Raw genomic sequence first — 16329 nt, 5'->3', positions numbered from 1 at the left:
TACAAATGAACCGATATGAACCAATTTTTGCACAATTCTTAGATGTCATATATTAACACCATATACAAAATTTCAGCCACATTGGATGAAGTTTGCTCCTCCAAGAGGATCCGTAGGCCAAATTTGGTGGTCGGTTTGCATGCACTGAAAAAACAGAGAACCCACCAAGAAAGAAAATTTTACTTAATTTTAGAAAATCTTAACTAAACTGTATTAGAAACGCAGATGTCACGCCCATTTCACAAAAATAAGTAAATAATTTTCGACAAATTTAAGAAAATTTATTGGAGAAAATTGTTATTTTTCACCCAATTAAAGAAAATTTCGTAGTTTGAAGGAAAAAAATGGAGTTCACCATTGCAAAAATGTCTTTGTCAAGATGCATATTGGTAAAATGTACAGATTTTAAGAAATTATGAACTATTTTGGGGGAGAGACGAATTTAGTTAATCTTCATGCTTCATTTGTGTATAATTTTTTTCTCTGTTTTAGCTAATTTAACTAACGATCCCCAAAAAGTTTTAAAATCATGGAAACTTTATTGAAACGTAATAATTCCATGAATTAAAATATAATTAAATCGGCTTTAGTGAAATATAGGGTTCACTTTTTTGAGTGATAATGTGGTGAATATGATGTGTATCCGTCCACGTTTTGGTATAGCCCCCATATAGGACAATTTCCAGATTTGACTGCTTGAGCGTCTATCCCCCAAATCTAGAATCTGGAAATCTAGAAATTCTTTAAGTCCACAAAGAGGTGTGCCGAATATGGTGTGTATCAATCATGTTTAAATATAGACCCCAAATAGGACGACCACGGTCTATATTTTGTGTGGCACCAACATAGATCGATCTGCCGTTTTGAATTCTTCGGCTTCTACACTGTTAGAAAAATATGTTTTTCATATGTTCCCATATAAACAAAATGTGTTTCGGGCAGAATTTTTAAACACAATATATTTAAGAGCACACATGTAATATTCCTAAACTAACACTAAATGTTTGGGACACATATGTTAATATGTTAGAATATATTATATTTGGGACATGAATGTTTCATAAAAATAATATGTGTGAATGTAAACATATATAAATTTACAAATTTCGAGTTAACATATATATGTTGAGATATTTTATTCAGAGAGCGACAGAGAGAGAGAGTATAGAGAAAGATACCCAGATGGAAACCGGGAGGGTTGACGAAAGATATCAACATAACACAGCGAGAGAATGAAAAGAGAGCAATTTCTGTGAAACCGCTTGTATGTTGTTTCGGAAAACTGTTTTATGATAAGGCAAAAATTTGATATGCTTAAGTCTAAATATTATTTAATTTGAATATTAGCATGAGTTTCGGAGTAAAGAGAATAGACATTCAGAACCAAGAAAAAAAAAACAGAACGTGTTTTCGCCTTGAGAGCAGCATTTTATGTATGTGTGGACATGTGTTTGGTATATCATTTTGGCATTATGTGCACAATTTTTTTCTTGGTTCGTTAAAAGGAATTGGAACGTACGAGGAGTAAGTCAAAATATTCAGACAAAGGAAATTAACATTAAGAAAAACGATGGAAAATATACAAAAATTACAAAGGGATCTTCATAAAAATAACGAAATGGCACTATACTCTTTTTAGAGTTGGGACAGTAAAATAAAAAAAGGAGGAAACAGTTAAAAATTAAACAGTAAAATGTATAAAAACAAAGTTTAGTTCCTCTTTATTAATAAGTAGTCCAACAGAAGTTGACGGACACCTTCAAATATAAAAGCGGGCATTAAGTTTGAGTTATGCAGCTAAAGCAATTGAAAAAGTTTATTTTCATTAAAATGAATTATTAAAGAAAATTAAAAGGCAAACCAGGGTCATTTTAGAGCGATAATGCCAACTTAATACCGGCCTTAAAGGTAAAAAATAAAATTAAGTACATAACACAATAAGTTTTAAATGCATTTAAAATAAATTTATGTGTATATAATAAAATTATTTATGTATGTTTATACTCGACTCCACGTTCTTCTTTTGTTAGAGTTTTTGAATTCCTTCCAAAAGTTCAAACTTTTATACCAAAAACAGTTTTTTTGTTATAAAACTGTTATTTTGCAATAAAAATAATATTTTATCCAAAAGCCCAGTCCATTTCGTTAATATCAAGAACTTTTTCTGACTGTAAATCTTTAATAACCCACATTTCGAAGTTTCATTACAAAAATTTAATATAGTATAAATATAAATATAAATGTGTAAATTAAAAAAAAATTGTGTTCGGTCGGAGCAGGGATTGAATGCTAACCACTGCTCCACTTTGCCAACAAATGTATGTTTTTGTTAAATAATGTTATGTTTGCATGGGCTCGTGGGCGCTGCAAACTATGCTATATAAGTCTAACTTATAACGATAATTGTCTACTGGTGACTATAACAGCTACGTAGCCCAGTGAATAGTGTGTTGGCTTACAAACTGTATGGCCATCGGTTCGATTCTCCGTCCAGGCGGAAGGTAAAATTTATAAAATTTAATAATATCTTCAACATTATTTGTATTACAGCAAAAGGTGCAAAAAACTAAAAAATTTCGTGGAAGTGAAAATTATGTGTGGGAATGAGCACAATCTTCTTTGGGGAAAATTCGTCCAAGCATATAATATTTTTGGGCTCAAAATGCTTCCAAACATATAATATGTTCACATAAAACAAACATATTAATGTGTCGGCAGTATCCAATAATATATGTGCTTCCTGCAAAATATGTTTGGAACATATGTTAGAGAAGCGATTTTTTTTAGGGCGTATACACCACAATTTTTGTCCGATCGTCGTGAATTTGTAAATCTATTGATCCTATCATAGACCGGTCTCCCCATCCATTCGGTAACGCATCGATATAGACCGATTTCACTTCTTGAGGGAGGATTTTACTCTTCGTAATCATTTAAATAATGGCAGTAAAGATCTACATATTTAAGATTTCAAATCAACGCGTTATTTCATCATTTACACGATATGTTTACGATTTCTCTAAAACTCAAACAAAATTGGTTCTTATAAATCCAGAATCTGATTTAGTCTTCATAGGTAGAATCTTTAAATATATCTTCGGGAAGCGTACTGGTTGAACTGATGTGCTGGGGAGAATATCTCTCATCAAACCCCCTAAAATTCTATATATTATCAAGTAACCCTCTTGTACTCCACATTTTGAGTTTTTCGCAGAGCATAAAACCAGGAAATTTCAATACAAGAAAAAATTAACTAAAAGTAAAGGAAAAAAGTATATGGAGCAGTAACTTCAGCCGGTCCGAATCTTAAATACCCACCACCATGAATCAAATATAATAGTTTACTTTGAAAACTCTTCGTCGTAGCGGGTTACTTAATAATATATAAAATGTCTGGGGTTTGATGTAGTATTAATATTATGGTCGTGGTGAAATTCTGCGTCGATCTGGATATGACCGTCCCTCCATCTGTTGAAATCACGCTAACTTCCGAACCAAGGTTAGGTCAGGTGGCAGCCCGATGTATCAGGCTATTCAGTGCATTGTGATACCACAGTGGTGAACTTCTCTCTTATCAATGATTGCTGCCCGATATCATGTTAAGCTTAATTACAAGGGACCTCATTTTTATAGCCGAGTCCGAACGGCGTTCCACGTTGCAGTGAAACCACTTAGAGCAGCTTATAAACATACAGAAATGTCACCAGCATTGCTGAAGTGGAATAATCCACCACTGAAAAACTTTTTGGTGTTCGGTCGAAGCAGAATTCGAACCCACGACCTTGTGTATGCAAGGCGGGCATGCTAACCATTGCACCACGTTCGCTCCCTTCCGAACGAAACAAGCTATCGACTTGAAACTTGGCACATGTAGTTTTTATTGACGTAGGTCGGATGGTATTGGTAGGTAGCTAATTATAATCATAATCATAGATAAATTTAAATTGGAAAGAAAAGATCGCTTAGAGGAGCCTGGTGATGTTAACTCCTATATTTTTTTTGCCGTATATAAAAAAAAATATTCTATGTTTTTATTTAAAAATAAAAATAAAGATCTTTAATATTTACGTATATAATGGGGTAACGATCTTCAACAATTTGATCAAAAACTCTTATTGATTGACTCTCAAATTAAGAGGTACAATTTTCTATAGAAATAAAATTTTAACAAAATCTTCTATAGAAATAAAATGTTGAGGAAATTTTGTATAGAACTTAAGTTTTGCTAAAATTTATTGAGAAATAAAAATTTGCAAGAATTTACTATAAACAAAAATTGCCAAAAATGTTCTATAAAAATCAAGTCTTACAAAAATGTTCTAAAGAAATAAAAATGTGCAAACATTTTCTACAGTTACAAAGTTTTGAGAAAGTTTCCTATAAAAATAAAATTTTGATAAAATTGTCTAAAATAAAATTTTGGCAAAACTTTCACTGAAAATAAAATTTTGACAAAATTTTCTATGAAAACAAAATTTTGACAAAATTTTTTATATAAATAAAATTTTGTTGTTGTTTTTTTATTTCAGCTTAAAACCATGCATTAACTAAACTACAAGTGTAGCTTAACCAACAGAGGAAAAGAATGTTTGTCAAATTTATTTGGGCAAAGCCCTATAAATAAAAGCCGAATAAATAAAATTTTGATAACAAATAGCTATGAAAATAAATTTTTGACAATATTTTCTATAGAAATACATTTTTTAACAAAATTTTCTATAGAAATACATTTTTTAACAAAATTTTCTATAAAAATAAAATTCTGACAAAATTTTTTATAGAAATAAAATTTTGACAAAATTTTCTATGAAAATAAAATTTTGATAAAATTTTCTATGAAAATAAATTTTTGACAATATTTTCTATAGAAATAAAATTCTACCAAAATTTTCTATAGAAATAAAATTTTGACAAAATTTCCTATGAATATAAAATTTTGACAAAAAAAGTTCTATAGAAATAAAATTTTGACAAAATTTTCTATATAAATAAAATTCTGACAAAATTTTCTATGAAAATAAAATTTTGATACAATTTTCAATGAAAATAAATTTTTGACAAAATTTTCTATAGAAATAAATTTTTTAACAAAATTTTCTATAGAAATAGCATTTTGACAATATTTTCTATAGAAATAAAATTTTGACAAAATTTTCTATAGAAATGAAATTTTGATAAAAATTTCTAGAGAACAAAATTTTCTATAAAAATAAAATTTTGACAAAAAATTTCTATATAAATCAAATTTTGACAAAATTTTCAGTAGGTTAAGTTAGGTTAGGTTAAAGTGGCAGCCCGATTAAGTTTCAGGATCACTTAGACTAATTGTGATACCACATTTAACTAAAAGTACCTATTACATATGGGTACTTCTAGTTTTAACAACTGAACCTTCACTATTGTTTTCTTTTGTTGAACCAACCAGATGGTTCCAAAAACATTAACAGACTACTTAAGTTAATGTTTTCCAGGTCCGCCAGTAATTTAAAGCTATATGCCCCTAAAATTCGCTTACGCCTTACACAAAATGCAGGACACTCACACAGCTCATACAGTAGTCATTATACTTCGCACCAATAGTTTTTGCAAATTCGCCTATCAGCCAGCGACCCGTTATAGCAGATATCAGAAGTGATATCTGACGTCTTGAGAACACTAGCATATCTAGTGTGCGGTTCAAGTTTAAATGGGGCCATATGTGCTTGGGGCCATATGTGCTATCTAGTTTCAAAATTTTCAAAGTTCTCTTTCCATATAATTTTGCACCTCCTTTCAAATTCAAAAATCAAAGCCTACTTTTTTTCTCCCAGTCATTTTCATTTTTCTTAAAACAAATTTTCAAAATCAAAGCTTACTGGGTTTTTTAAAGTAATTAAATGTATTTATACACGCAAAAATAATTCTTTCCTCCCAAACGAAATTTTAGACAAACAAAGTTCGTTTCTAATTTGCTTTTCGCTGTTAGGAAGTTTATTTGGAAGAAAAATGTATACTGTTTGTGATAAACGTTTATTCTTTTCCAGGATGTAAAAACAATTTCATAAAGACTAATTCAAAAAATTATCTTTTCTGGCTAATTGCATTTTCCTTCACATCTTTCTCACTTCCACGAGGTTTTTTAGTTCTTAAATAGCACCTTTTTCTGTAATACAAACAATGTAGAAGAAATTATACGATTTTATAAATCTTTAAAATTTTACCTTTCGCCTGGACGGAGAATCGAACCGCGGACCTTGCAATTTGTAAGCCAGCACACTATCCACTGAGCTACGTAGCTGTTATTGTCATCAATAGCTAAGTATCCATATAAGTATATATATATATATATATATATATATATATATATATATATATATATATATATATATATATATATATATATATATATATATATATATATATATATATATATATATATATCATAGCTTGCGGCGCCCACGAGCCGATTAAACAAACTTTATTTAACAGAAACAAACATTTAGTTGGGCACCGTGGAGCAGTGGTTGCTACGTCCGCCTTGCATGCCAAGGGTCGTGGGTTCGAGACCTGCTTCGACTGAACTCCACTGAACTCCAAAGAGTTTTTTTGTTGTTTTTTTTTTACAGATATTCCAGATACGTTCGACATATTCCGAAAAGATGTTTAACATTACATACTACTATATTAAATTTTTACTATGAACTGTAAAATGTGTCTTATTAAAGACTTAAAGTCAGGAAAGAACAGTGCTTGATATAAGCGAAATGGACAGTATTGTTGGTTCAAAAATAATTTTTCTATTGAAAAAATAAAAATTTTGTAACAAACGAATTTTTTTGGTGATAAAAGTTTAAAATTTTCGAAGAAATTCAAAAAAATTTAACAAAAGAAAAACATTTTCGGTACACGTTTTCCAAACGTTTTTTTTTATACAGAGCAAACAAAAAATTGCGATTCATCACATCTTGGAGGAACAAATTTCATTCGATTCGGTTGAAAATTTGGTTTGTTGTGTTAACAACAATGCAATACGTCGCTAAAATATTCTTTTCTCGTCAAACATAACATGCTTTCTGAAATCAGATACATAATTTCCGAGAAAAGAACATGGTTTCGACAAACATGCTACATGTTTTCCGTGAAAAAGTAACATTTTGCTCTTGGAACATGGTTGGGGTGATCATATTCCATCTCTGGGTGTACTTGTTTAGGATTATCAAGTTAATGATCAAGAAGTCTTGAATTTGAAGTATAGTATTTTTATTTCTTTCAACAAATTTATTTCTTTCAAGCGTAAAGAATCTTTGGTGAAAACCTAATTAACGCAAAAAATCTCTTTAGAATCTAAACAAGATTAATGGGATTACATCCCATCTTATCATACCTGCCAAAAGTGTCAACTTTTATGGCATATCTACAAGTATTGGCTCATAAATTCGTGGTGGCTACTGTAACTGATATTGCAGTGGAATACACTACGAATGAAATTATTATTAAAAAAATCCATTTTTGTAAATCTATAAAATTGATAACAAGAAATTAAAAACAAAAAAAAAACGAAATAAAAAATGACTCATGGTAAATAATTTGGCAACAATTGTCGCATGTGTCGGCAAAGATGACAATGTAAATATCAATCTATTTTATAATTACGTATTTATGAGTTTTAATTTTATAGCTATATCCGCTTGAGATTTGAAAAACGGTTAAGAATTACTCGAGCACACACAAACACGAGAGTTGATTCTAGGAATGTCGTAGTTCGGTAGATATCACTCACCAGCCAATGTTCGGTCTTACGTATCTTCTACGTCGTATTATCACACTTGAGTTAATGATTTGATAATGATAGAAACATCATTCATTTGTGATTGTCATTTTGATTGAATATTTTTGGGTATAAATAAATAAACCCAGCATAACACTTTAGTTGAAATTATATTAAATGGAAGATTGCATTGAATTGATAGATCTAAGAGACGGTTTTAAAACGTCTGCTTCCATTTTGAGTTTCATATTAAACGATTAATTTCAATAACAAAAGTTTGCGAATTTATTATTAAATATTTCCAAAACTCTTGAAACGATTAAGGATATTGAGCATTACAGGTTGGCTGATAAGTCCCCGGTCTAACAAAGAAAAACACATTTTTTTTTGTCAAAATTCGTTTTTATTATTCAACATAGTTCCCTTCAAGAGCGATAAAACGATTGTAACGACCTTCCAATTTCAATTTGGTAGTACTCCTTCGGCTTTGCCTCAAAATAGGCCTCAGTTTCGGCGATCACCTCCTCATTGCAGCCAAATCTTTTCCCTGCGAGCATCCTTTTGAGGTCTGAGAACAAGAAAAAGTCGCTGGGGGCCAGATCTTGAGAATACGGTGGGTGGGGAAGCAATTCGAAGCCCAATTCATGATTTTTTGCATCGTTCTCAATGACTTGTGGGACGGTGCGTTGTCTTGGTGGAACAACACTTTCTTCTTCTTCATATGGGGCCGCGATTTCGACCTTCAAACGCTCCAATAACGCCATATAATAGTCACTGTTGATGGTTTTTCCCTTCTCAAGATAATCGATAGAAATTATTCCATGCGCATCCCAAAAAACAGAGGCCATTACTTTGCCAGCGGACTTTTGAGTCTTTCCACGCTTCGGAGACGGTTCACCGGTCGCTGTCCACTCAGCCGACTGTCGATTGGACTCAGGAGTGTAGTGATGGAGCCATGTTTCATCCATTGTCAAATATCGACGGAAAAACTAGGGTGTATTACGAGTTAACAGCTGCAAACACCGCTCAGAATCATCAACACGTTGTTGTTTTTGGTCAAATGTGAGCTCGGCACCCATTTTGCACATAGCTTCCGCACGCAGAGAAGGAATATGATCACCTCAACCATGTTTCAAGAGCAAAATGTTATTTTTGGATGGTGACCATGTAACATGTTTATGGCAAAAATGTTCTTTTCTCACCAAAAATAATATGCTTGCCGAAATCAGACACATAATCTCCGAGAAAATAACATGGTTGCGACAAACATGTTACATGGTCACCATTCAAAAATAACATTTTGCTCTTGAAACATGGTTGAGGTGATCATATTCCTTCTTTGGGTGCGCATATCCAAATATTGATGAATGATATGACCAACACGTTCCTTTGATATCTTTAAGGCATCTCTTATCTCGATCAACTTCATTTTACGATCATTCAAAATCATTTTGTGGATTTTTTTGATGTTTTCGTCGGTAACCACCTCTTTCGAGCGTCCACTGCGTTCACCGTCCTCCGTGCTCATTTCACCACGCTTGAATTTTGCATACCAATCAATTATTGTTGATTTCCCTGGGACAGAGTCCGGAAACTCATTATCAAGCCAAGTTTTTGCTTCCACCGTATTTTTCCCTTCAGAAAACAGTATTTTATCAAAACACGAAATTCCTGTTTTCAATTTTTTTCACAATAACAAAAGTTGCTTCACAAAAGACGCTCTATTTCACAAACTAATTGACTTACAGACGTCAAATTTTGACACGAATCATTTGAAGGTTGGTACTATATAAACATAATACTAGCGACGCCATCTATGTGTTAGACCGTGGACTTATCAGCCAACCTGTTATAGCAGGGACATCGGATAGAAACGGTTCCATATGAAGAAGAATAAAGTGTTGTTCCACCAAGACAACGCACCGTGCCACAAGTCATTGAGAACGATGGCAAAAATTCATGAATTGGGCTTCGAATTGCTTCCCCACCCACCGTATTCTCCAGGTCTGGCCCCCAGCAGACTTTTTCTTGTTCTCAGACCTCAAAAGGATGCTCGCAGGAGAAAAATTTGGCTGCAATGAAGAGGTGATCGCCGAAACTGAGGCCTATTTTGAGGCAAAACCGAAGTAGTACTACCAAAATGGTATCAAAAAATTGGAAGGTCGTTATAATCGTTGTATCGCTGTTGAAGGGAACTATGTTGAATAATAACAAGTATATACGACCGTAAGTTTGGCCAGGCCGAATCTTATGTACCCTCCACCATGGATTGCGTAGAAACTTCTACGAAAGACTGTCATCCACAATCGAATTACTTGGGTTGTGGTATCTTAAAACTTCTTAACATCGCTTTCTAAATTGTGAGTTAGTCCATACGTATATATTAGACAAAAAAGTTATATATAGGTAAATCTACAAATAATTACGAATCGATATGAACTTTTGCACGGTACGTAGAAAGCCAGAATTGAAATATGGGGGTCGCTTATATCGGGGCTATATAGAATTATGAACTTGATATGGACCAATTTTTGTGTGATTGGGGATCGATTTATCTGAGGGCTATATATAACTATAGACCGATATGGACCTTGTTAGGAATGGTTGTTAACGGCCATATAGTAGCACAATGTACCAAATTTCAACTGACTCGGATGAAATTTGCTCCTCCAAGAGGCTGCAAAACCAAATCTCGGGATCGGTTTTATGTCGGTATATATGACTGATATGGACCACTTTTGGCATGGTTGTTAAATATCATATACGTACCAAATTTCAACCAGATCGGATGAATTTTGCTTCTCCAAAAGGCACCATATAATTATGGACCGATGTGGCTATATATAATTATGGACCGATGCGGACCAATTTTTGCATGGTTGTTAGATACCATATGCTAACACCATGTACCAAATTTCAGCCAGATCGGATGAAATTTGCTTCTCTTAGAGGCCTCGCAAGCCAAATTTGGTGGTCCGTTTATATTGGGGCTATATATAATTATGGACCGATGCGGACCAATTTTTGCATGGTTGTTAGAGACCATATGCTAACACCATGTACCAAATTTCAGCCAGATCGGATGAAATTTGCTTCTCTTAGAGGCCTCGCAAGCCAAATTTGGGGGTCCGTTTATATGGGGGCTATATATAATTATGGACCGATGTGGACCAATTTCTGCATGGTTGTTAGAGACCATATGCTAACACCATGTACCAAATTTCAGCCAGATCGGATGAAATTTGCTGCTCTTAGGCCTCGCAAGCCAAATTTGGGGGTCCGTTTCTATGGGGGCTATACGTAAAAGTGGACCGATATGGCCCATTTGCAATACCACCCGACCTACATCAATAACAACTCCTTGTGCCAAGTTTCAAGTCGATAGCTTGTTTCGTTCGAAAGTTAGCGTGATTTCAACAGACGGACGGACGGACGGACGGACGGACATGCTCAGATCGACTCAGAATTTCTTAGAGAATGGGGTCTTAGAGCAATATTTCGATGTGTTACAAACGGAATGACAAAGTTAATATACCCCCCATCCTATGGTGGAGGGTATAAAAACGAATTTTGACAAAAAAATGTGTTTTTCTTTGTTAGACCGGGAACTTATCAGCCAACCTTTTAGCTCCCATACAGACCGAGGTATATAGGTATTTTGAGGTAATATAGAGATATTTTTGAACTACATATAGGTGTGGCGAAAATGTTGAGTATCGGTCCATGTTATGATTTGCTGAAATTGTAACAGATTCCGTTTTTATCGGTCCATTTTGAAAGGCCTCCCTATAGACCGACTTCACTTCTTTAGAGTATAGAAGGCGCACTGATCATGAAAATTGCATGAAACTGAAAGTAAAATTTCCAAATTTCAAAGCGTTATTTGATCATTTTCTGGCACACTTACACGAGACACTTAAATAAAAATGATTGTAATAAATCCAATGATTGTAATAAACATACTGCTGTATATACTTGTTATCGTACTTTTTATCTTGAGAAGGGAAAAACCATCAACAGTGACTATTATATGGCGTTATTGGAGCGTTTGAAGGTCGAAATCACGGCAAAACGGCCCCATATGAAGAAGAAGAAAGTGTTGTTCCACCAAGACAACGCACCGTCCCACAAGTCATTGAGAACGATGCAAAAAATCATGAATTGGGCTTCGAATTGCTTCCCCACCCACCGTATTCTCCAGATCTGGCCCCCAGCGACTTTTTCTTGTTCTCAGACCTCAAAAGGATGATCGGAGGGAAAAAATTTGGCTGCAATGAGGAGGTGATCGCCGAAACTGAGGCCTATTTTGAGGCAAAACCGAAGGAGTACTACCAAAATGAAATTGGAAGGTCGTTACAATCGTTGTATCGCTCTTGAAGGGAACTATGTTGAATAATAAAAACGAATTTTGACAAAAAAAATATGTTTTTCTTTGTTAGACCGGGAACTTATCAGCCAACCTTTTAGCTCCCATACAGACCGATATATATAGGTATTTTGAGGTAATATAGAGATATTTTTGAACTACATATAGGTGTGGTGAAAATGTTGAGTATCGGTCCATGTTATGATTTGCTGAAATTGTAACAGATTCCGTTTTTATCGGTCCATTTTGAAAGGCCTCCAAATATAGACGGACTTCACTTCTTTAGAGTATAGAAGTCGCACTGATCATGAAAATTGCATGAAACTGAAAGTAAAATTTCCAAATTTCAAAGCGTTATTTGATCATTTTCTGGCACACTTACACGAGACACTTAAATAAAAATGATTGTAATAAATGCAGGATCTGATCTCGTCTTAACAGATAGAATCTTTAAATTTATCTTCGGGAAGCATACTGGTTGAGAATATCTGCTTAGGAGAATATCTGTCATCAAACCCCCTAAGATTCTATAGATTATCAAACCTATGACGAAGAGTTTTCAAAGGAAATTTTATTTTATTATATTTGAATCATGTTGGTGGGTATTTAAGATTCGGCCTGTCGAACATACTGCTGTATATACTTGTTTTCGTACGTTTTATTTCATAAAACATTTTCATAAAGATTACGAAACGGTTTCATAGAAAAATACGAACATTTTTCATAATACAAGTTTTACATACAACTATGAAGAATAAATGTCGTTAAAAGAACGTAACACTTCGTTTCTTTGAAAAGTTCTTTTTGAAAAGTATCTTTGTTTGTAAAACAATAACAATTTTTTTCGTTCTTTTTGCGAAGAAAATTCTTTCTTATTGTGTTTTGTCGAAACTGGGATTGAACCCATGTCCCTTTGTATGCCAGACTGGAATGCTAACCATTGCACCATGGTGGCTCGTGGCTAGCATTCCGTTTCACCCAACGGTGGAAGCTGCTTGGCCGATACAAAATTTTTCTTGTCGACTCTGGCCTACATTTACGAGATTAATTCAACAACCAAATGTGAATCAAATTTTAATTTAATTCATACCTGGTGTTCGTATTTCTTTAAATTGCCGACCTAATTGACGGCGTCGTCGACTGCCCAAAAATAGCCGAAGGCAGCTCGGCTCCCTAAGTTCATTCTCTGTTAACGACTCTTTGTTAACCCTTTATATTCTCAATTTAAAACTAAAAAAATGTTTGCTGGGTTAGCATTTTGTTACTCATGGCCATAATCACTGTCCAAATAAAATTTTTAACAATATTTTGCTATAGAGATATGAGGCCTAAATCGATGTTGCATAGAAGCATTAATGATGGACACATTTTTCTATGTATGTATATAGTGTCTAATCGATGTGATTGGGCAAACTATAAAAACGTTTGCATTCACATATTATCAAACAGTTGTTGCTAAAAAATTTTTAAGCGAACAGTGATATTTGTCTATAAAAGAAAAACGAATCTATTTAATTTGAAAAGTTAGAAAACAGATCATGATTTTCCAAAAGAGTTTCATTATTTTTACCATAGCCTGTGTAGCTATGGTGTCTGGTGGCCAAAATATTCTCGTTCCCGAACGTAGTATTCTGAACTTTTTGGCTAGTACCAGTCAGACACTACAAGATAATCCTTCAAGAACTTTGGAATGTTTCAACTACTATATTCCCTTAATCGATGAAGCAGCCCAAGAATACCAGTATGAATTGGGTAATTGTACTACTGCTTTCCAGATGTCACAACAGGCCGCCATCGATGCTACAGCCGAACAACGTGACCAATTGGCCAAAACAGTAAATGATTCGTGTGCCATTCTTACCCAGTGTGAAAATGCAGCTACAGCCGACAGTATTTTCCAATGTTATATAAATCAGGTGGGTAATAAACATGAAGATGTGTTCTTCCTTGGGACTCTAGATAATAATTACCACTTTTGTGTTTAGGGTCCAACTGAAGCCAAAACATTGTATACTGTATCCACCAATGCTACATCACAATATGCTCTTCTGCAAGAGCAAATCCGTCAAGCTCAGACCATTGAGCAGTTGTGTGAATCCAAAGCTAAGGTGGAATATGAGAAGGAATCGACTCAAGCTTATGCTGAGTTGAATTCCTGTATATTGAATGATACTCCCATTCCAACAACTGCAGCTCCTTCACCTACGGTAACAGAAGGTTCTTCGACTGAAGATGTCCCCTCAACTACTGTGGACACCTCGGAGCCAACAGGCTCTCCAACAACTCTTTCTACTCCTATTGACATTAAACCTGAGGAGGATATCTTTAAAGGATCTCCACGCTTGATTAAATTTTAAATTTCAATAAAATTGGCAACAATTATGTAAAAACCAAAATTATCTCGAAAAAATATGAAAAGTTATAACGAAACGTGTTGACATCGCAAATAAAGGAATATATTGCATGCTTTTAAAAATATACCAGTTAAAAACCAGTTAAAGTCGGACGGAGTCGACTACATGCACTAAAAAAAATATTGACGTGAGACCAAAGATTTCATGTCCTTCAAATATGTATGCGAATTTTGCTTAGCATAGATGACGCATTTCTCTGAAATAAGCTTTATATACCCACCACCGTAGAATGGTGACGGGGGTATAAAAACTTTGTCATGCCGTTTGTAACACATCGAAATATCGATTTCCGACTATATAAAGTATATATTCTTGATCAGGGAGAAATTCTAAGACGATATAACCATGTCTGTCCGTCTGTCTGTCTGGCTGTCTGTCTGTCTGTTGTAATCACGCTGCAGTCTTCAATAATGAAGCAATCGTGCTGAAATTTTGCACAAACTCGTCTTTTGTCTGCAGGCAGGTCAGGTTCGAAGATGGGCTATATCGGTCCAGGTTTTGATATAGTCCCCATATAAATCGACCTCCCGATTTGGGGTCTTGGGCTTATAGAAATCGTAGTTTTTATCCAATTTGTCTGAAATTTGAAATCTAGAGGAATTTTATGAATTCTATTTTCCTATACTTTGGTTGGAATCAATAGTCTAAAGATACAATCTTTGGAACCGGACATGTTTGTTTTTCAGTGTGAGATCCTAAATAAATCCCATACCCCCAATTCTTTTTACCAATACACCCAAATTGAATGGTGTACTACTTCAACCATTCAATTTGTGGGTATTGTTAAAAAGAATCTTCGAGCGAACATTTACTGCTTCGGTGGAGGTCCAAGCTTCGAGGCGTCATCTATGCCCGTTGCTGGTGATAGTACATATTTATGTCAACATTTGTTGCAACATTATGCCTCAGCCAGTTTGCGAGTTTTTAGAAAGAATAATGTCTCCTTTATCTCGAGAGGGAGTACATTGGTTAGGTTGAGTTAGATATATTGGCAGCCAGTTACTTTTTTTGGTTTACTAACAGGTTGGCTGATAAGTCCCCGGTCTGACACATAGATGGCGTCGCTAGTATTAAATGCATATTATTTTTATATAGTACCAACCTTCAAATGATTCGTGTCAAAATTTGACGTCTGTAAGACAATTAGTTTGTGAGATAGAGCGTCTTTTGTGAAACAACTTTTGTTATTGTGAAAAAATGGAAAAAAGGAATTTCGTGTTTTGATAAAATACTGTTTTCTGAAGGGAAAAATGGGGAAGCAAAAACTTGGCTTGATAATGACTTTCCGGACTCTGCCCCAGGGAAATCAACAATAATTGATTGGTATGCAAAATTCAAGCGTGGTGAAATGAGCACGGAGGACGGTGAACGCAGTGAACTCCCGAAAGAGGTAGTTACCGACGAAAACATCAAAAAAATCCACAAAATGATTTTGAATGACCTAAAATGAAGTTGATCGAGATAGCAGAGGCCTTAAAGATATCAAAGAAACGTGTTGGTCATATCATGCATCAATATTTGGATATGCGGAAGCTCTGTGCAAAATGGTGCCACGCGAGCTCACATTTGACAAAAACAACAACGTGTTGATGGTTCTGAGCGGTGTTTGCAGCTGTTAACTCGTAATACACCAGAGTTTTTCCATCAATATGTGACAATGGATGAAACATGGCTCCATCACTACACTTCTGAGTCCAATCGACAGTCGGCTGAGTGGACCGCGACCGGTGAACCGTCTCCGAAGCGTGGAAAGACTCAAAAGTCCGCTGGCAAAGTAATGGCCTCTGTTTTTTGGGATGCGC

The 16329-nt window shown here is 34.5% G+C and overlaps 1 protein-coding gene across 1 annotated transcript; it reads left to right on the top strand.

The window, feature by feature from the left end:
• Nucleotides 1-13547: 13547 nt before the first annotated feature.
• Nucleotides 13548-14589, top strand: LOC142228809 (uncharacterized). The gene is made up of 2 exons (XM_075299330.1): nucleotides 13548-14029; nucleotides 14099-14589. Exons 1-2 carry the CDS (start codon nucleotides 13652-13654, stop codon nucleotides 14468-14470), a joined length of 750 nt encoding a protein of 249 aa, XP_075155445.1. The 5' UTR covers nucleotides 13548-13651; the 3' UTR covers nucleotides 14471-14589.
• The last annotated feature ends 1740 nt before the right edge of the window (nucleotides 14590-16329 follow it).

The sequence above is a fragment of the Haematobia irritans genome, chromosome 3 (genome assembly GCF_050003625.1).
Source record: "Haematobia irritans isolate KBUSLIRL chromosome 3, ASM5000362v1, whole genome shotgun sequence".
Classification (NCBI taxonomy): domain Eukaryota; kingdom Metazoa; phylum Arthropoda; class Insecta; order Diptera; family Muscidae; genus Haematobia; species Haematobia irritans.
This window is presented reverse-complemented; position numbering and strand designations above follow the sequence as displayed.

Excerpts from the sequence above, each read along its gene's own strand:
- LOC142228809 (XM_075299330.1), top strand. The coding sequence starts at position 13,652 with ATGATTTTCCAAAAGAGTTTCATTATTTTTACCATAGCCTGTGTAGCT. Across the intron at positions 14,030-14,098 it reads TCCAATGTTATATAAATCAG|GGTCCAACTGAAGCCAAAAC; the intron begins GTGGGTAATAAA and ends TTTTGTGTTTAG.